Below are 22,735 nucleotides of genomic sequence, written 5' to 3'. Positions count from 1 at the left end.
TTATGAACAATGGATGTATTCTCTGAGAAAAGCAGAATGGTCCTTGGTAAATATTTATTGATCTCTATATTATATGTAAATTATATTACCTTTGATGCTAGCTAAGGAGACAAAACAACATAAGAAATGTTTTGCAATTGTTTTAATGTGTTTGTGTAAAACATTGGATATTAATTAATGTCACAAAGAGTAATATTGTAGGATTGTGCTTTAACCTTTATTTTCCATTTTTATCAATACTTTAGTCCAATTGTTTTATTTTTTTTTTAGATTGTAAATAATTTTTTTCAGTCATAGATCTCATGGCCTTTGCTACTTTTAGTACTTCGGTAATAACGCTAAAATAAGCTTTAATGTGGATCTTTATCCCTCTAACATAAAGAAAAGGATAATTATAATGCCTAAGCTTTGTGTTGGGAATTATGCAGAACTAAATTTTCCTCATGTTGACAGTTATTAAGGAAACACTTTCCATGAGCATACCTTTTTAAAAAAAATTTTTTTAATGTTTATTTTTGAGAGATGGAGAGAGAGTGTGAGCAGGGGAGGGGCCGAGAGTGAGGGAGACAGAATCCGAAGCAGGCTCCAGGCTCTGAGCTGTCAGCACAGAGACCGACGCGGGGCTCGAACCCACAAACCGCGAGATTATGACCTGAGCCGAAGTCGGATGCTTAACCAACTGAGCCACCTAGGTGCCCCCGTGATCATACCTTTTAATAATTTATTTTACAAGTAGTCTGACTTCTAGAGAGAAGTTCATTTTGGGTAATAAAATTGTATGCATTGAAAACAGTATTATCAGAAATTGAGTTCTGATTTTTCTCTGGGAAAAAAATTTATTCGGATATGTGCCTGTTTGTGTCTGCGTGAGAGAGAAATAAAACAGAGGGAAGTTTGTTTTATTGTGCGTTTTTTGTTTGTTTGTTTGTTTGTTTGCTTTTTAATCATTAATTACAAGCTTTCCTTTGGCAGAACTGCTTAGGTACACAATTGCTTTATGAGGAAATTGTTGGTAATAATGGAGCAAATTTAATGTTTCTGGCCATGCCTTAGGACATAACCCATTTATTGAGTTTTGGGACTAGACTACAAAATTAGATGGCAGGGGGCATTTCTGTGTCCACAGATAGATGAGAAAACCTCCAGTAATCCTTCTTCAAGGAAAACCTGGGTCTGTGTTACAAGGATGCACTAGGTACTGCCCCTGAGTGACCCTAAATTAGTTAGTTACCTAAATTTTATAGGCAACAACCCTGAATATTATAGAAATAATGTTTTGAGTAATAAGTCAACTTTTTAGTATTCCAAAGTTTAGTTTTTAGTTTGCATGAAATTCTTAAAAATGCTTTCTGATACTGAAATTTTTAGATTGTCAGTTTTAAAATGTGTTCGGAAGATGCCCCTTAGTCTATGTAAGTAAATGGGGAAGTTGAATCATTTTGGGGTTCTGGTATAGCATGACAACCTAAAAAAGTTAACATATGGTCCAAAGTGTATACAATATTCATAAAGAAGAATTCCTATATAGTAAAGGGAAGACATGGGGACTTACTCTGTTGTGTGGTAAGCCTTCTATCATGTGCCTGGTTGATCTAGCATATGCTCAGCAGTAGTGACATATAAGAATATGTCATAGTTAACAGATATTTCAATGCCACTGAATGGAGTTTAAGAAAGGCCCAAGGGCAATCAAATATCACTTATTCATGTCTCCATATCACACCATATCAAGTGTGTTCTCTTGCAGGTACTGTGTTAGGTCCCGCATAAAAAGATTTTATGAAGCTCACATTTTAGTGGAAAATGAGGGGAAAGGCAGTTGCACGGTTATAATTTGATAAATGTTCTGATATACGTTTATGTAATGATCCATGCAAATAGAGTTAAAGCAGATACAAATTCTAGGAGTAGCATCGTATACAGTTTAGTGGTGGCTTCGGAATAGAAATGTTGTAAGAAATGTCTGGTTCTTAAAGGCAAGGAGTTTGGAGGAGAATGGGGACAACAGAAATGAACACCAACCGCGTGCAGACAGTAACTGGTGAGGAGAGATTAGCTTATCATGGCAGTGAACAGCTCGAGCGGTTCAGGTTAGCCTTAGTGAGCACCTGATACAGAGCAAGGTCAGTGTGAGCTGACAGGAGAGAACAAATAAAGATGTGTCAATGCCATGATCTATCTTTATAATCGCTTCCTCTTGAATACGTGTTCAACTCCCTTGCCTTCCTCCTACTTTCTAATAGTAATTACCTGACAAAACCTCAACCCCGCTGGAATACAATTCTCCACCAATTCTGTGGTGGCGGTGTGCATTCGAATGTGGCTGGAGGAAAACACGCAACTAGCTGTGCTTCATTCATTCATTCATTCATTCATTTGTAGTGAGCACTAGCAGGGGAGAAGGGTAGACAGAAAGAGACAGAGAGAGAATCCCAAGCATGGGATTCGAACCCTCGAACCATGAGATCATGACCTGAGCCGAAACCAAGAGTCAGACGTTCAACCTACTGAGTCACCCGGGAGTGCCTGTACTTTCAATTCGTGACCGCTAACCTCCAGAGAGTTGTTCCTTCTGCCCAGATATTCTACTTCATTTCCCTAGCCCGGTCATCCATCCATTCTGTTATCTAGCCAGTCTCTTCGATGACTTTGCACACTTCCCGAATCTTCATACCCCCACCTCTTTTTCAGATGATGGCTTTGAGTCCTCTTTCTGAAAAAAGTGAAAGCTCTGAGAAGAGACCCCCCCACCCCACATATTCCCAGCACCATACGTACTGTACCTGCACCCATATGCTCAGCTTTTCTTTCATGTTACTAGAGATAAACTGCCCTAGCTTTTGTCTATGAGAAAACCAACATCTGCATCTGGACACTAAAACTCATGTCCCTTTGGCACTCAAAAGCAGTGCAGTTGTTAGTTTTTCTTTTCTTCTTCTTTTTTTTAAGTTTATTTATTTATTTCGAGAGAGAGAGAGAGAGAGAGAGAGTGCACATGGGAGCAGGGGGAGGGGCAGGGAGAGAGAGAATCCCAAGCAGGCTCAACCCCGTCAGCGCAGAGCCCCCACGAGGACTTCACACTCACAAACCATGAGATCATGGGTCTGACGCTTAACGGGCTGAAATCAAGGGTCAGACACTTAACGGACTGAGCCAGCCGGGTGCCCCTATTAGTTTTCCTATTGTCAATTTTCCCCTATCTATTGGATCGCTCCTCTCAGTGTACAAATGTGCTGTCATCCCTCTCATCTAAAAAACAAAGCAAAATAAAATGAAACAAAAATCTTTCTTGATCCCTATTCTTCCAGCTATAACCCCATTCCTCTGTTCCCTTATTCAGCAAAACCTCTTTTAAAAAAATCCGTAGAGGGGCGCCTGGGTGGCGCAGTCGGTTAAGCGTCCGACTTCAGCCAGGTCACGATCTCGCGGTCCGTGAGTTCGAGCCCCGAGTCGGGCTCTGGGCTGATGGCTCAGAGCCTGGAGCCTGTTTCCGATTCCGTGTCTCCCTCTCTCTGCCCCTCCCCCGCTCATGCTCTGTCTCTCTCTGTCCCAAAAATAAATAAACGTTGAAAAAAAAAATTAAAAAAAAAAAATCCGTAGATATTGTTTTCAATTTCCATCCTCCTATTCTCTCTTGAATCCTCCTTTATTTCATTTCTTTTTGTCCAACTGTTCCACTAAAGTCACAAGTCCACTAAGTCACAAGCGACTTCATATTGCAGAATCTTGTTCCCACTTCTCGTCTTACTCGTTTCATTCAATTAATCACCCCCCTTTCCTTGTCTTCTCTTTATTCACTTGTCTTCTAGGATATTGTGTGTTTTAGTTGCCTTCTCTCTTACCGGCTGGCATTCTCATTCACCTTGTCTGGTGTCTCATCTCCTTGTCTTACCCTGGAGTACCCCAAGGATAAGTCTCTGGACCTCTTTTTTTTTTTCTCTTTGCATTTGGTGATCTCATCTATTCTCACAGTTTTATATCATCTGTATACTGACAACTCCCCATTTTATATCTCTTTCTGGACCTCTCCCTTAAATTCTAGACTTACCTATGTGCTTCCAGGGGGCTTTTCTTCTACCAAAAATCTTATTACCCCAGGCTCATTTCCTGACCACTTCTAGGTCCCTAATTTAAGTAGCAAACTTCTCCCAATGTATGTGCCTGCATTATCTGTCTTGTCTGCATTATTTTTTTTTCCATTGCACGTAGCATGTGACATACAATATTATTTTGAACAGTGCCTGCCACACGGTATGTGTTCAGTAAATATTTGTTGGAAGGAGAGAGGGAGGGAAGGGAGAGAGAGAGAGAGAGGGAGAGCGAGCAAGCCATCAAAGGTAGATTTCCGTAACTGGCTAAATATGTAGGTGGAGAATCAAGAATGACTGGATTTTCCGGTTTCGGATAGTTACAAGCATGGTGGCTCCGGGAATTCAGATTAGACGCTCAGAAAGAATGTACAGGTTGGAAGTCACACAGAGAAGGGGAAGGTTTTAAAAGTTTGTTTTTTTCTTATAAGAATGTGATAAGAAGATGAGAGCCCGTGCCTAAGCAAGAAACTAGACCAGAAAGAGGCCTTTGTTGTTTTTTTTTATTTTTCTCCCAGTATTCTCCAGTCATTGCAAGTGAGATTGTTAGCACTGTTATCATCTATTTATGCATGGCCTGTTAAGTTCCAGGATCTGCTGCAGATACTTTATTTACTTTAAAAGGAATTCTTATCTGCAAGGTCGGTTTATTCCCATTCTACGGATGAAGAAGCAGAGACTCAGAGACGAGGCCAGATCCGCCCAATTTCAAAGCCCTTGTAAGCCACTTTGCCCTTTCATTTATGAAAATTCAAATCAAGGAAGAGTGTTTTAAGAATTTTTTTTGCAAATTTATCATTTGAAATTCTCCACATTGGTGTGAGTAAAAATGCAAGAGCCATAAGTGAAAAAAATTGTGTGATAGTTCTAAGTGATTTCCAATTGATACCCATTGTTTCTTATGTGCTTTTTAATAACTTATTTCTTAGAAACATTCACCATAAATTTTTTCAAGACACTAAAGAAAACTGTAGGCTCGAGTAAATCTTTTGTAGCTATATATAGACATTTTAGGTATAATTCCGCTATATAAACCGTAGTTGAGACTTACACATGCAAGTTCTTACAGCTCTTCTAAATAAAGTATGTCATTACTATGTGTGACCTCATCCTCATCAAGTTCAGTTTTCACTTAATTACTGAATGAATAATCAAAGTTAAGCTTTCTAGTTAATTATCTAGTTAATTTCTGGTTCACTGAAATTGTCATCTTTATATAATCACAACTTTTTTTAAAAAGTTCATTTATTTTGAGAGAGAGAAAGAGAGCATGTGCGAATTGGGGTGGGGCAGGGAGAGGGGGAGAGAGAGAGTCCCAAGCAGGCTCTGCACTGCCAGTGTGGAGCTCAACACGGGGCTCAAACCCAGAAATCATGAGACGATGACCTAAGCCAAAATCAAGAGTCAGACGCTTAACCGACTGAGCTACCCGGGCACGTTCACAACATTTTATAGGAAATTTACATTTGAACTGTTACTTCCTTACAGTTACCAAATTGGTATCTCAGAAGCTAAAACAACTCTGGTTAGAATGGAAGTTGGCAGATCTTCGCTTGCACACGAGGCTGGCACACTAGTGCATAATGTCTGACGTATGACCTCTCTCTGGCAACATCCCTTTACAGGCACCAATATTCTCTATAGAGTGGTCTCAAATATCTTGTCTTCTCTGTGGCAAAAGACTTGAGGAGTATATATTTAAGCACAGAGCTTCTCCTGACATTAGTATGTTCCCACTAGCCTGCTAAGGGAAAGTTAATGAAAACATTTCTTTAGGAATTGTTTTCCCTCCAGACAATGCTAGAAAGATATGTGTAGGAATATTTCTTTTGCATTATTTTATTTTACTTTAATTGTATTAGTTTATTATTGGTTGTTTTAGTTTATTATTATATTGGCTGTATTACTTTATTAGTTATTTTAATTGTATAGTTTATTAGTGCTGCTATAACAAATTACCACAAATTTAGTTGCTTAGAACAAATATATAGCTAGTTAGTTAGTTAACATACAGTGCAATATTGGTTTCAGGAGTAGAATTCAGTGATTCATCACTTACATACAACACCCAGTGCTCATCACAAGTGCCTTCCTTAATACCCATCACCCATCTAGCCACCCATCTAGCCCACCTCCCTCTGTCAACCCATAGTTTGTTCTCTATCATTAAGAGTCTCTTGTGGTTTGTTTCCCTCTCTTCCTTCCCATTCCCATGTGTTTATCTGCTTTGTTTCTTAAGTTCCACAAATGAATGAAATCACATGGTATTTGTCTTTCTCATTGACTTATTTCGCTTATCATAATACATTCTAGCTCCATCCATGTCATTGCGAATGGCAAGATTTCCTTCTTTTAGATGGCTGAGTAATATTCCACTGTAAATATGTACATCACATCTTCTTTATCCATTCATCATTTGATGGACATTTGGGCTCTGTTCATAGTTTAGCTATTGTTGATAATGCTGCTATAAACATTGGGGTGCATGTATCCCCTTCAAATCTGTATTTTTGTAACCTTCGGGTAAATACCTAACAGTGCAATTGCTAGATCATAGGGTAGGTCTGTTTTTAGTTTTTTGAGGAACCTCCATACTGTTCAATTTCTTTTTATAAGAGTGGCTGTACCAGTTTGCATTCCCACCAACAGTGCAAAAGGGTTCCCCTCTCTCTGGATCCTCAATACCTGTTGTTTCCTATGTTGTTCATTTTAGCCATTCTGACAGGTGTGAAGTGGTATCTCATCATGGTTTTGATTTGTGTTTCCCTGATGACTAGTGTGGTTGAGCATCTTTTCATGTGTCTGTTAGCCATCTGGATGTCTTCTTTGGAAAAGTGTCTATTCATGTCTTTTGCCCATTTCTTAACTGGGTTATTTGTTTTTGGGGTGTTGAGTTTGGTAAGTTTTTTATAGACTTTGGATACTAACCCTTTATCAGATATGTCATTTGCAAATATCTCCTCCCATTCTGTACGCTGGCTTTTAGTTTTGTTGATCATTTCCTTCATTGTTTAGAAGCATATTATCTTGACGAAGTCCCAGTAGTTCATGTTTGCTTCTGTCTCCCTTGCCTTCCTTCGGCGATGTGTCTAGTAAGAAGTTGCTCCGGCTGAGGTCAAAGAGGTTGCTGCCCGTGTTCTCCTCTAGGATTTTGATTGTTTCCTGTCTCTCATTCAGGTCTTTCATCCATTTTGAATTTATTTTTGTGTATGGTGTAAGAAAATGGTCCAGTTTAATTCTTCTGCATGTTGCCATACAATTTTCCCAACACCATTTGTTGAAGAAACAACAACAAATGGGTCCATTTCTGGGTTTTCTATTCTGTTCCATTAATCTATGTGTCTGTTTTTGTGCCAGTACCATATTGTCTTGATGACTACAGCTTTGTAATATAGCTTGAAATCCAGAATTGTGATGCTTCCAGTTTTGCTTTTCTTTTTCAGGATTGTTTTGGCTATTTGGGGTCTTTTGTGGTTCTATACAAATTTTAGGATTGTCTGTTCTAGCTCTGCAAAAAATGCTGGTGGCATTTTGCTAGGGATGGCATTAAATGTGTAGATTGTTTTGGGTAGAATAGACATTTTAACGATGTTCTTCCAATCCATGAACATGGAACACTTTTCCATTTCTTTGTTTCCTCTTCAATTTCTTTTATAAGTTTTGATAGTTTTCAGAGTACAGATCTTTTACTTTTCTAGTTGGTTTTTCCCCTGTGTATCTGTTTTTGGTGCAATTGCAAATGGGATAGATTCCTTGATTTTCTTATTGCTATATAGAAATGCAACAGATTTCTGCACATTGGTTTTATATCCTGCAACTTTGCTAAACTCATGCATTAGTTCTAGCGTGTTTTTTTTGTGTGTGTGTGGACTTTCTTTCAGGTTTCTAGAGTATCATGTTATCTGCAAATAGTGAAAGTTTAACTTCTTCCTTGCTGATTTGGATGCCTTTTATTTCTTTTTGTTCTCTGATTGCTGAGGCTAAGATTTCCAGTACTATGTTAAATAGTAATGGTGAGCGTGGACATCCTTGTCTTGTTTCTGACCATAGGGGTAAGGGTCTCAGTTTTTCCCCATTGAGAATGATATTAGCTATGGGTCTTTCATAAATGGCCTTTATAATGTTGAGGTATGCTCCATCTATCCCTACTTTGTTGAGGGTTTTTATCAAGAATGGATCATCTGTTTTTCAAATGCTTTCTCTGCCTCTATTGACAGGATCATATGGTTCTTATTCTTTGTTTTATTAATGTGATAAATCATGTTGATTAATTTGCCAATATTGAACTGGCCCTGCAGCCCAGGAATAAATCCCAATTGATCACGGTGAATAATTCTTTTAGTTACTGTTGAATTCAATTTGCTAGTATCTTGTTGATAATATTTGCATCCATGTTCATCAGGAATATTGGCCAGTAATTCTCCTTTTTAGTGGGGTCTTTGTCTAGTTTGGAATCAAGGTAATGTTGACTTCATAGAATGAGTTTGGAAGTTTTCCTTCCATTTCTATTTTTTCTGGAACAGTTTGAGAAGACTATGTATTAAGCTCTTCTTTAAATGTCTGGTAGAATTTCCCTGGGAAGCCATCTGGCCCAGGACTCTTGTTTGTTGGGAGATTTTTGATTACTGATTCAATTTCTTTGCTGGTTATGGATCTGTTCAAATTTTTTATTTGTCCCTATTTCAGTTTTGGTAGTTTGTGAGTTTCTAGGAATTTGTCCATTTCTTCCCGATTGCCCAGTTTGTTGGCATATAATTTTTCATAGTATTCTCTTTAAGTGTTTGTATTTTTGTGGTCTTTATTGGCTGTGATCTCTCCTCTTTCATTGGTTTTATCTATTTGGGTCCTCTCTTTGACAAATCGGGCTAAGGGTTTATCAATTTTGTTAATTCTTTCAAAAAACCAGCTCTTAGTTTCATTGATCTGTTCTACTGGGGTTTTTGTGTTTGTTTGTTTCTATTGTTTATTTCTGCTCTAATCTTTATTATTTCCCTTCTTCTGTTGGGTTTAGGCTTTATTTTCTGTTTCCTTTCTACCTCCTTGAGGTGTAAGGTTAGGTTGTATATTTGGGACCTTTCTTGCTTCTTCAGATAGGCCTGAATTGCAACATACTTCCTTAGGACTGACTTTGTTGCATCCCAAAGGTCAAAACATTTGGTCTGTCACGTTTTCATATAAATTGGAGTTACAGATGTCAGAAAGAATATAAAATTATTATCAAGTATAGATGTGTAAAAATTCAAAGGAATTAACTGAAAGCTATTAGAACTAATAAAATAATTCAATTAAATGCATATTTATCAAATAAAATATTAAAATTATTTACTCTTGTAAATTCTATTCTATTTATTATATTTCTATGTATTTGCCCTACAGAGATACTCATATGTGTATGAAATGACACAGTAAAAGGCAAATTATTTTGGCACTGCATGAAATAGCATAAAATTGAAAATTATTCAAATGTTCTTTTATAAGGGACTAACCCATTCAATAAATTATGGTTTATACTTATAATGAAATGCAAGGTAGCTCTTAAAATGAAGCAGCTCTATATAAAGTAGCAATGTGTTCATATGTACTGGTATGAAAGGATGTCTGAAATTCATTGTTAACTTTAAAAAAAACACAAAAAACAGCGGCGCTGGGTGGCTCAGTCGGTTAAGCATCCGACTCTTGGTTTCGGCTCAGGTCATGACCTTCCGGTTCGTGAGTTCGAGCCTCCAGTCAGACTCTGTGCTGCCAGTGCGGAGACTGGTTGGAATTCTCTGTCTCCCTCTCTCTCTCTGCCTCTCCCCTACTCATGCTCTTTCTCTCTCTCTTTCAAAATTAATTGATTTAAAATATATATTTAAAAAAAACAAAACAGATATGTTCTACCTTTGGAGCTGACACTGCTGTTGGGAAGGTTCCCAATAATTAAATCCAATGACCGGTGGTCAGTCCTCCTCTTAACTGATCTCTTAACAGCATGTGACCCAGTTGTGCCCTGTCTTCACTTGGCTTTTAAGACACCACACTCTTTCTGGTTCTTCTCTTACTTTACTGGTCACCAGACGCAAATCTAGCATTTAGGGAACCTGAAGCTTATATAATTTGGGAAACCTTTTAAAGATAGAGAATATAATGTTACAAATAAATCATAATTAGGTAAGAACACACATAGTTCTTTAGAACAAGGGGAAAATCATGACAAATTATTAGAACAGTAAGAAGTTCAGGGCCCATTTTTCTGAGATCATATTAGGCAGTTTATTAGAAATGCATACATAGAAACATTTTCTGATCACAGCCTGATTTGCCCTCCTTATTTAGAGCATGCTATACCTCCCAGCAATTCCCAGCACCCAAAGGGACCCATGCTAATGAGAGGTCCTAACGCCCCTTTATTAGCATCATGGGAAATCTACCTCTCTTGGTTTTCCTCAATCTCTAAGACTCGTTCCTTCCCTTCTCCTTCATATCTTAATGTTAAAGTGCCTCAGGTCTCAGTTCTTGGTCTTTTTCTAGTTATACTCACTCACTTGCTGATTTCACCAAGTTCAACTCTCTTGTGATTTTCATTATCATGTATATGTTGATACCTTCTAAATTTACATCTTCAGTCCAAACTTCTCTCCCAATCTCCAACTGCCTATTCAATACCTCCACTTAGATTTTTGGAGATATCTCGAATTTGGTATGTTGAAAACTGAACCCTGATCTCACTCCCAAAATTGTTCCACTCAACTTTCCCTATTTCAGTTGATAGTAACTCCATCTTTCCAAGCACTAAGCACCTGGAACAGTGCCTGGTACATTGTAGAAACAGAAGGAAAGAATTAGTGAACTGATTTTTAAAAGATAACATCTGTAGAAGTCATTCAGAATGCGGCACATAATAAAAGTAATTAAGAGATATGGCAGGTTGAGTAAGTGTAGCTCAGTCCTACGTGTCATAGGAGTCAAGTAGAAGTGAATAGAGAATGGGGCAGAGGCATCATTCAAAAAGATAATGGTTGAGAATTTTCCAGAAATGTGGATAAACAAAATTTAAAGTTGAAGAAACACGACAGTCGTGAGCCATATAAATAAAAACAAATCCCAGGGGTGCCTGGGTGGCTCATTCGGTTAAGCTTCCAACTCTTGGTTTCAGCTCGGATCATGGTCTTGCAGTTCGTGAGTTCAGGCCCCACATTGGGCTCTGCGCTGGCAGTGCGGAATCTGCTTGGGATTCTCTCTCTCTCCTGTCTCTCTGCCACTCCCCTACTCGTGTGCTCTGTCTGTCTCTCTCTCTGTTTCTCTCTCTCTCTCTGTCTCTCTCAAACATAAATAAATAAACTTTAAAAACTAAAATAAAAACAAGCCCCAAATTAAATATGCAGTGGGGAAAATACAGAGTATAGAATAAAATTAAAATAATAGTAGTGGTAATAGTAATTGCAGCTAACATTTTAATAATATTCACCATTTGCTAGGCACTTTTCTACACACTTTATGTATATTAATTAATCCCACAATAGCCTCTGATGTAGGTATTCTTAGGGTCTGCATATTACACGTGAGGATATTGAAACACCAAGAAGTCTGGTAACTTGCCCAATGTCACACATCTAGTAAGTAGTGGAATAGAATTTCAACTCGAGTGGTTCAGTTTCAGAGTTCCAAATGGGTTAATGCATTTACCACAAAATGAATTTATCAAAAATGCTAGGCAAGTGGCAAGATTTCATTCTTTTTTATGGCTGAGTAGTAATCCATTGTATTTCTATACCACAACTTCTTTATCCATTCATCTCTCTTGCCATTTGCAGCAACATGAATGAATCTAGAACGTATTATACCAAGTGAAACAAGTCAGACAGAGAAAGACAAATGCCATGTGATTTCACTTATATGTGGAGTCTGAGAAAACAAAACAAATGAACAATCCAAAAAACAGATTTATAAATACAGAGAAAAAACTGGTGGTTGCCAGACTAGAGACGGGTGAGGGGATAGGCAAAATAGGTGAATAAGAGGCATAAGCTTCAAGTTATAAAATAGATAAGTCATAAGAATGAAAATTACAACATAGGGAATATAGTTAAGAAAATAATAACTTTGTATAGTGTTAGGAGGTAACTCTACTTAGCAAGGGTTGCACTGCTCAATGTATAGAATTGTGGAATCACTATTCCGAAACTAATACAACATTGTACATCAACTATACTTCAACGAGAGGGAGACAGAGAGAGAGAGAGAGAGAGAGAGAGAGAGAGAGAGAGAGAGAGAGAGACCTAGAGGAGAGAGAAGAAGAAAAGATATGTGAATTTGGAGGCTGAGATTAGAGCTGTACAGTTTCAAGCCAAGGAACACTTGGAGACACCAGAAGCTGGAAGAGGCAGGGAGGAATCTCCCCCAGAAGCTCTGGAAGGAGTATGGCCCTGCCTCTACCTTGATTTTGGATTTCTGGCCCAGTAGAACTGTGAGAGAATAAATTTTTATTGTTTTAAGCCACTAAAAAAATGCTAGACAGAATTTCCTGTTTGAGTCAGGATGCGCTGGGTTATACTGTGATAACATACAAGTAAAAAATCTCAACACAGGTTGAGATTTCTTGCCCGTGGTCATGTCCCTCTGATAGGATGGGACCTAGGTCTGTGTCATCCTCACTCCAGAACCTAGGCTGATAGAGTAGCCACTGTCTAGAACACTGGCGGTTGCCATGCAGAGGGAAAAGGAATGTGGTTACTGCTCCAATTCTTGAAGCTTTCATTCAGAAATTTTCAAATGACACGTATGTATTTCATTGACTGAAGAGCAAATCACATGGCCACACCTAACCCCACACGGGCTGGAAAAGACAGGCTGACATATACCCAAAGGGGAACAACCAGAAATATTTGATGAAAAACCCTAAAGACTTGCATAATCTAGGTGAATATACGGAGAATATTTTAAACGTGGGGAGGAACTTTCTAAGCATTAAAGTTTTGGGAGATTTGAGCACATAAAAATTAAGAACATCTCTGTGTCAGGGGGCGCCTGGGTGGCTCAGTTAGTTAAGCGTCTGACTTTGGCTCAGGTCATGATCTCATGGTTCGTGGGTTCGAGTCCTACATCAGGCTCTGTGCTGACAGCTCAGAGCCTAGATCCTGCTTCCGATCCTGTTTCTCCCTCTCTCTCTGCTCCTCCCCCACTCACACTCTGTCTCTCTCAAAAACAAACAAACAAACAAACAAACAAACAAAAAGAACATGTCTGTGTCAAAATAAATTGTTTGAGCAAAGCCATTTGAAACATGTAATTAGACCAAAGGTCAGAATTGTTAATATACAAGAAATGTAAACAAATCAATAATTTTAAAAACATCTATTTTAAAATGGACTAAGATGATGAGCTGGAAAATAACAAAATAAATGCAAACGGGAAAATGTTCAACCATATTAGTAATTAAAGCAAAATGCTGTTTGTACTTACAAGATGCTGATAACCTGTTTTGATGAGAATAAGAGAAAAAGTACACTGTCTTATTGCTGTATTATTGAAAACAAAAACATGACAAACTCTATCTAGAGGGCAGTTTGACAATGTGTATCAAAAGTTTTAAAATTTTTTTTTTCAACATTTATTTATTTTTGGGACAGAGAGAGACAGAGCATGAACGGGCGAGGGGCAGAGAGAGAGGGAGACACAGAATCGGAAACAGGCTCCAGGCTCTGAGCCATCAGCCCAGAGCCCGACGCGGGGCTCGAACTCACGGACCGCGAGATCGTGACCTGGCTGAAGTCGGACGCTCAACCGACTGCGCCACCCAGGCGCCCCTATTTAAAAGTTTTAGATTTAAAATGCCCATTGCTTTGACCAGACAGCTAGTTCAGTTTTAGGAATTTAAGTAAAGGTGTACATAAATATTTAGCTATAGGGAAGTTTACTTCAGCACTGTTTATAGTCGGGGAAAAGTGGAAGTAATTAAATGTTCAACAGTAAAAGACAGGCTAGGTAAACTATGTTTATTCATATAGTGGCATATTCTGCAACATTAAAAAAATGTGGACTGGGAATATTTATTATAATACTGAGAGAAAATAGATTGTAGAACAGTATGCCTAACTATTGTTTGAAAAATGTATGTATGTATGTATGTATATATGTATAAGAGCAGTCTGAAAGATATACATCAGAATATTAACACTGATGGGCTTATAGGTGTTTTTTTTCTCCTTTTTTGATGATCTGTATTTACAATTTTTACCATAACCGTGTATTGCTTGCGTAGTCTTTTAAAATACAGTAAAAGTCAATCAGTGGCAATGGTTGGTACATTTCGCCATTGGTCCTCACTGATGCTTAATCTCCATATCTATTCTTTTTCTAAAGCTGGGCCCCCTTTTTATGTCCTGGACCCACAGCTTCTCCATTGGCTCCTGCTTCCTAGTCCAACCCTGACCTTGTGCCCCTGTTCTGTTAAATGGGCTTCTACCTTTTCCTGTCATTCTCGATTCTTTTCTCAGTAGCATCTTTTCGATCCCAGGACCCAGATTTCCTGTCACTAATCACCTTAGGATTGACCTCCTGCCCCCAAGTTCCAAGCTGGTCTCAGCAACCCGGTCCCTCCTAAGGACATCGTTGATCCTGACTTTCTGCCCTTCCTATTTTCATCTCCAGGCCGACTTGCCCCACCGCACCTGCTGGTCAGGACAACCAGCTTCTGACCTGTATTAGCTCTTTAGCTCTCTCTCGTTCCGCTGCTGCTGTCCCTTCTAGATACCCACGAGTTGCTTTCCCTGACACACCCACCTGTCTGCTCCTGCATCCCCGCAGAGACTCTAGTTCCAGCTTCCTGCACTTCCCAGGCTGCCCTGTGGGCCACGTAGTTACCTAGGGTCCTCCTATACATTTGTCATCGTGTCAAATGTCTCCCAGCTACTTCTCTTTTCCAGATGGAAAACAGAATAAGAGAATCAACTGGTAGTTAGTAGCTTGTTCAAGATTTACGGGGCTCACAGTGAGAAGTCTTTGGGTGAACTTTGGCCATCGCATTTGGCATCCCCTGTAACACTTAGTGCAGGTGCACCAACAGAGGGCACTCCTCCCATTTCCAGGCACAATACTGAACTGGAAAGATTCTACCTCAGTGCCTCCTAGGAAGGAAATAGCGATGAATTAATTACCTGTTATAAAACAGTGCTTAATTGTTTGTTTCTTCCCCTGTTGTACCTAGGTATTACTTTGTTTCTCCCGGGATACATCTGTGTTGGGTCATTTTGCGTACAACAGCGCTTCACCACCGAAATCATACATCAGAGGTAAAATTTTAGTTACATAAAGGGAGTATTTTTTAAGACTTACAAAATCATAGCAAGACTGTTACATTTTATAGCATATATTAGTGTTGTTAATTTTTTTTTATTGTTAATGAAATTCCTCTCAGATCGTTGTAACCATGCTTTCAACTCCTACTCAAATCACGGGTGAACAACTCAGCACAATCAAAGGCGGGTGGTTCCCAGAAGCAGCACTTAAAGTTACCTCCTTTATCTTTCGTGTTTGCTCGCTCCTCTATTGCTGTTTTTGTCATATCTGTTGACTTTTATTTTCCCCCCTAACTACGAGTTTATCACATGAATTTGCTTCTTCTGCTGCTTTTTTTAACTTCTCTATTCCTTCTCTCAAAATGTTCTACAGCACTTAAAATTTGATGTAATTTATATGCTATTAGCACGCTAATTTCTATTTTAGTGCTTTCTTCCCTTCTTTATCACTAGCTGCCTAGCAGATATTGCTATTTCAATATCCTGCTATTACCTGACAGCTGAACTAATTTCAGCAGGAAGCCTTTCTCAGTTTCTCCTTTTTATTAAGTGGTGAACACCAATCACTGAAAGCTCATAACCCTATTGTGTGTGATCATTCTCTGTTCCCATAAAGAAATAAACTCTTTCTCCCATATCTCCTGAGTCTGACTGCCTGCCTGATTGCTGTAACCCCTGCCCTAGGATGAGCCTATATTGCCTGGCTGGGATCAGGCTCCCCCTCCCCAAACTGGGGGGCTCTCTTAATTCCACTGCTTCTAAACTGAGTTTATAGAAACCTTTGGTCTGCTTGTTTGTTTCTTTAACATCATTTGCTAAAAAGCTGACTGTAGAACTTATTTAATGGGTTCACTTCTAAACTCAGCCAAGATTTTAAGGCCCTCTATCAATTTTGTCTTAACCCAGCTCACTTTGATTCCCTGATTATCCCACGTGACCATATTTATTCTGGCCTATATATATTCCCTACATGTGGAAGGATTCCCATTCCTCCCCCACAAAATCATAGGTCCTTGAGGAACTAGGCTATATCTTACTGTACCAGAAAAACTTATTTTTCCTTCCTGTGTAGGGAAAAATCCAGTTCTTTCCTACTGTGTTTCTCTACCATGTGTACCATTTACTACTCACATAAAACACTCCACTTCCGACACCAAATATATGGGAATTTTCCCTAAAACAAGAAACAAGTCTCCGACACTACCTGGGTATCCTACAATTTAACTCAGTTCTGCACTGTGTACCCAGAGGTAGCCTCAGATCCCACAGACTGAGGGCTCAGTCCCATGAGACTGCCATACCCCTCACACACATACACACACACACACTCTTCTGATGACAGTCAAAACCCCGTTTATCACCTGTGCCTCTGACCAACCAGCTATAGATTAGAGGTTCCAACAACCTGCTTCTTGGGTTCAGTTAATTTGCTATGGCAGCTCACACAACTCAAGGAAACGTACATCTACCAGTTTATGAAAGGATGTGATAAAGGATACAGATGAACAGCCAGATGAAGACATACATACGGCGAGGTCTAGGAGGGTCCTGAGCATAGGAGCTTCTGTCCCCATGGAGTTGGGGTGTGTCAGCCTCCCAATATTGATATGTTCACCCACCTGCAAGCTCTCTGAACACCTGACTACTTGGGATTTTATGGAAGGTTTCTCACATAGGTACGATCAATTACTAACTCCATTTCCAGCTCCTGTCCCCTCTCTGGAAAATGGGAGATGGGGCTGAAAATTCCAGGGTTCTAATCATGACTTGGTCTTTCTGGTGACCAGTCCCCATCCAGGAGTCCACCAGAGTCATCCCAATAGAACAAAAGATTCTCCTAGTCTCTTATCACTTAGGAATTTACAAGGGTTTGCACCTAGCCCCATATTTAGTACCCAGCTAGTACTCTCTATCATCTCCCTCTCTCTGTCTCTCTGTCTCTCTTTCTCGCACTTTCTCTCTCTCTCTCTCTTCTACCTTTCATTATTCCATTCTCCTTACTCACAAGCTCAGTGCTTGTTGTCTCCACCCTAACCTAAACTGCTCATTCTTCTTATTTGTCCCCTCTCTGCCACCACCCCCAACAAGAAGAGCAAAAAAATTTTTTAACTAAAAACCTTACCTTAAAGCCAAGTGCAAGAATGCATGAGGCTTTTCAATAGAAAAGTCAACGAAAGGCATTAGAAAAACTGTCAAGATAAAGGCTATCTAAAGATATTCAATGGAAGGTGGGGGGGGGGGAACCTCAGAACCTTAAAAGTTAAGGGAAAGCTATATTTTTTTAAAGCTACTTTAAACATTTGATTATAGCGAATATACTTTCATTTTCTGAAACAATTCTGCTTTCCAATATTTAGCCTCATTCTTGGACCACCTGAACTGTTTTAGGATTCAGAAAATATTACCACTATATGGTTTAAGACATTTACTTTTTAACTTTTCAGCGCATTCCATAAGAATGTAAAACCAATGAGGCGCTGCAAAGCTTAGGACTTACTTTAATGAACAGATTAGAATTATTCATAGTTAGCAAAACAATTCTATGCTCCTAAATAGATGCTTCTCTTCTTAAACGCTTAAGGCACTTGAAAGCATTTGTTCTTTTAATTATTTTGTATCAATTGCCTCACACTTAAATTTGTATTATTGACTTTAATTGATGAAAGGATTTGCTAATATCAAAAGATTAGCTGGTATATTTTCAAATTAATTCCATTTCCTAAAATGAAGTTAAAGGAGATCGTACTGTGCCTTTTAAAATTGCATTATTAGTACATCCACAAAATAAGTTAATTTTTAAAGATTTATTTTATTTAATCATATTGAAACCTTTTATGGTTTGTTTGTTTTTTTCTTACAGGAAAACTAGGACTAGAAGAATATGCAGTATTTTATCCACCAAATGGTAAGAGTAATGCTATTGCTTCCTCTAGTGGGAAATAGGGAAATTACAGCTTTTATAACAAAATGTGACACTATCTTTAGATGGATACTTATTCATTATCTAAAATAAACCTTGTATGGAATAGCTCTTTTAATTAACTTTTCTATGTTTGTGGTAGGTTTGTGTTAAATTCTGTACATCCTCCCTGGTTTTCCTTCAGACCGGTAGTAGTGTCTGCGAGGAAACTAAGTGGACTCAGGTCCAGGGTGTTTCATTTTCCTCTGGGGGACACTGACTGGGTCCATCCAGGACCTTCCTTCTGACTTCCTGCAGCAGAGCTCAAATAGGTTGAGTGTATTGCCTTGTGTTACACTTTATTGTTCTTCTAATTTGACAAGGGTGGTATTTATGAAGTAAAAAGATCTTGAAGAAATACATCAGCCAAATCTATTTTAACTGTGTAAAGTGATCAAATGTATAATGATCTCATCAGATATTAAATATCCCTCTGAGATTATGGGATAGTTTTTAAGATCTGCTTTTTGGAAAAGCAATCTAGAGCATTCCTTATTACAATAATATTGGGTTGCATCCTGAAGAAGTTCTGTTACCCCAGCAGAATTAAGAACATGGGCTTTGTAACCCAGCCGACCTGGGTTCAGATCCCAGTCCCGCCAGCTCGCCCTATGACCTTGGTAAGTTCCATGGCTTCGCTGAACTTCAGACGCATCCTCTAGGGCCCATGGATCAACTGAGACACAATGTCTAAAACGTCACAGTGACTGATATGCAGTGAGTGCTCAAAAAATGCAGCTGTTACCGGCGTGTTGAGCTTTTTTGTTGATCTCTCCATGTGAAAGCCGTGCTTGGCTTTCATGGCACTGTTCTCTCCACGCACCTGTCAGAGTGATCTCGCGGGTTCTTTCACGGGCCATCCTCCCCTGCCCCTCTGTAAGCACCAGTGTTCTCCAGTGTCCCACCCCACCCTTGTTCGGCTGCCCTTCTTTTCATACATGTTCCCATGTACCTGCTTTGTCAGCTCTATTTGTTCATTACTCTAAAATTTTTATCTACAGTTCTGACCTCTATAGTAATTAACTCAGGCTTAACATATCTCAACTTAAATGCATTCATTTCTGTTCCAATACCCACTATTCAAAAAAGAATAAAATAAAATACAAAAATAAAAAAAAACAAATAAAGACCAACAAAATAAAGACCAACAACAAAAAAGCTGTGCTACTTCTCTCACAACTCACTGTGCTCTCATCTAACCAGTAATTCAAGGCCTAAACCCTGACTCCTCTCAGCCTCGCATCCCTCTCCTGTGGTAAGTCACCAGGGCCAGCCGGTTTTATCTTCAATATGCATCTGGGACCTCGCTCTCCCTCTCTTCCTCGCCATAACTGCCGCCTTGCCCTTATCCAGGCTTTTCCATCTCTGGCTTATTAATTGCAACAGATACCTAACCGGTCTCTCTTCTTCCAGTGTTTTCTAGCTTTGCCTTGTCTTTCACAGTGCTGCCTGAGTTACACATCGAAAAGGAAAATCTAAAAATTGCTTTTTTTCCTTCAAGTTGTCTTTTCTGAGAAACGGAGAGGGGGGAAGGGGCAAAGGGAGAGCGAGAATCTTAAGCAGGCTCCACACCCAGCTCAGAGCCCAAGCTCACAACCATGAGATCTTTACTGAAATGAAATCAAGAGTCGGACGCTCGATTGCCTGAGCCACCGAGACACCTCTCCCCTGAAAGTTTTCTTAATGGCTTCCCATCTCTTCCCAAGTGATGTCCAAGCCTCTTAGCCTGGTGTACGAGGACCTCTTTTGACCCGGGCCTGTATTCAGTCTGACTCCTTGCTTTGTATTTCACCTTTTCCTATCTCACTGTCTTTTATCATAGCAATACCAAACGATTACCTCACACGTGCACATGCACCCCTGCCAACTCTCTCAAAGCAACGTGCAGGGCTCAGCTCAGGCATGATCCTTTTCAGGAAGCTTTCCCTGAGTCCTCGGGTTTGGTTATGGTCCCTTTTTTTTTTTTTTTTTAGCTCCCATAGTATCCAGTGTGAAAGCCTTTGGTATCTATTTTATTGTCACGACATTATTTGTTTATGCTTTATCTTCCCCTCTAGATTGCAGACTTCTTAAGGCGGAAGGCCATGTATCTTTATTCCCTCAGTACCTAGCTGTAGTAGGAGGTTAGTGAGTCTTTATTTGAACTAAATTAGAGAGGATTTTTAATTTGAGCATTTACTTATGTTTATTACCTCTGCCTCTTCAGAAACTTAAATTTCAGATAACTTTTTATGTTTATCCAAGAATCAGGAAACCAGGGGAAAAATACCTCTGAAGAGCCAAAAGAGGTGTCCACGGAGTCAAATTCCTGCTCTCTCCATGCCTAGGAGAGCTTTTACTTAACACACATGCCTAACAAGCTTGGTTTACTGGTGTTTATGCCCCCCTACAAAAGCGGAAGCATAGAAAGAGGCTGACACAGATGGGAAAAATGACTAACAACAGCAGAACGGCAATCAGAGGCTTCACAAAGGAAAATAGAAGAACTATAATAACCAGCACATAAGAGCGCTCCAGAAAATCTGCCGGGGACCATTTTATGTAAAAGCCAGTAACCTTGTGACTTTTTAAAGAGTTATGGTGCACGTGTATGTACGTAGTTATAGTATGTACTATAATAATTTAAGACTTTTATTAGGCACTTGAGACACCAAAAAACAAATGGCCGTAATAATAGCCATGACGGCAGTCAGGGCGGCGGCACCTAACGTTTTGCAGGCAGGACTCTGTACCAGGCAGTGTGCTAAACGCATTACGTGCGGCAATCCGCTTGGTCCTTACAAGGCGTAACCTGCCGAGGCAGGGACTAGTGTTATCCCTATTTCTAGATGAAGAAGCTGAGGCACAGAGTGTCCATTTGCTCCGCCGGTGAGGGGCAAAGCCAGGCTTTCAATCCGAAGCACTTTGACTTCAGTCTTCTTCATCACCATGCCCTATTGCCTCAGAAAATGTTACCGTGTACATTAGAGTGGCTTTTGGTAGAAAAGAAAGGGGCTGATATGTTGAAAAAGTGGATGTGTAGAATAGGTTCTAGAAAGATTTTCATTCAGAATGAAAATAGTTTAATACTAAATGGGGTGACCCCTATAGCTGCTCATAAACGTCATTCTTCAGAATAATTTTTTCTTTCAGGTAATTTTAAAACCTTGCCAGAATCAGAGAGAGCTCTCTTCTCTGGGCATTGAGTCCAAATTTGCAGAACAAGAGGAGACAAAGACTAGTCAGTCTGTTTTCCCTTTATTCTTTCCTCAAGGCAATACTAAGCAGCACTTGTATGTTATCCATTCCACTGCTGCCCCAAATAGGATTACTTTAAAATCTTAAGGACACCTCCGCCACTGACCTCATTTGAGGCCTTGTCGGTGGACAGACTTTCTGTAGCAGATTCACTAAACAACTGGTAGGCAAAATTTCTGAGCTGAAGAGAGTTTTCGTAGGAATTATATAAGCTTCTCTTGTTTTTACTTTTCGTTCAACTTATATAACTTGTTTTCATTTATTCATTTAATACTTACATAGTCCTGCTCTGGCTCCCTCTTCTAGGGTGGGTGATCTGCAGTAAAAAGTACCTACTGTCAAGAAGCTTACATTCTAGTGAGGGAGACAACAAGCAAGTAAATAAATAACCAATGAAAATAATTTCAGAGAATGTGATGTGAACCATGAAGGGGAACAGAAATTGATAGGGAGGGTATGGCTTTAGGTAAAGGGCTTTGCCTTTAAGTAAACGTAAGGCTTTAGGTAAGGTCACCTTTAGGTAAGGTGATCAGGAAAAGTACTTCTGAGGAGGTAGAATATGAACAGAGACCAGAATATGCAGAGTGAGCTGTGCAATGAAGTAGGAGAAGAACATTCCAGAGGGAATACATAGCATGTTTAAAGGCCTAAGACGGGAACCTGCTTGATGGTTTGAAAGAACAAGATGGCCGGTGTGACTGGTGACAGTGAGCAAAACATAACCTGGTACTAGGTGAGACAGGAGACTTAGGGACCAGGTCAGATAGGGAGACAGTTGATCTAAAGTTTTGTCTAGTAAGTCTAGTGTCTGGGCTTCCTCAGGAATAGTTTCTGTTAATCTCTTGTTTTCATGTGAATGGGCTATACTTACCTTTTTTTTTTTTTTTCCCTAATTTTAATTCCAGCATAGTTAGCATACAGTGTCATGTTAGTTTCAGGGGCACAATAGTGATTCAACTTTCCATATATTACTCAGTGCTTGTCATGGTAAGTGTACTCTTAGTCCCCTTGAGCTATACTTTCTTATTTCTTTGCATGCCTAGTAAATTTTTTGTTCATAACTAGATATCTTGAATATTATAGTGTGGTAACTCTAGAAATCAAATTGTCTCCCCTCCCCAGAATTTGTTGTTGTTGCTTGTTTAGTGACTTTTCTAAACTACTTTGTCAATATT

At 39.3% G+C, this 22,735-nt stretch overlaps 1 protein-coding gene across 5 annotated transcripts in view; it reads left to right on the top strand.

Annotated features, from left to right (window-relative positions):
• The window catches only part of TBC1D19 (TBC1 domain family member 19), a 145,951-nt gene that overhangs the window by 98,143 nt on the left and 25,073 nt on the right, over positions 1-22,735 (top strand). For all 5 annotated transcript variants that reach the window (XM_025921323.2, XM_025921322.2, XM_086705276.1 and 2 more), the window contains 2 exons: positions 15,274-15,358; positions 18,225-18,269. In XM_025921323.2, the coding sequence (XP_025777108.1) occupies positions 15,274-15,358; positions 18,225-18,269 (130 nt within the window). The remainder of the gene's footprint in view (positions 1-15,273; positions 15,359-18,224; positions 18,270-22,735) is intronic.

This window comes from Puma concolor, chromosome B1 (assembly GCF_028749965.1).
Source record: "Puma concolor isolate L17-30 chromosome B1, mPumCon1.1.hap2, whole genome shotgun sequence".
NCBI classification, from domain to species: Eukaryota; Metazoa; Chordata; class Mammalia; order Carnivora; family Felidae; genus Puma; species Puma concolor.
This window is presented reverse-complemented; position numbering and strand designations above follow the sequence as displayed.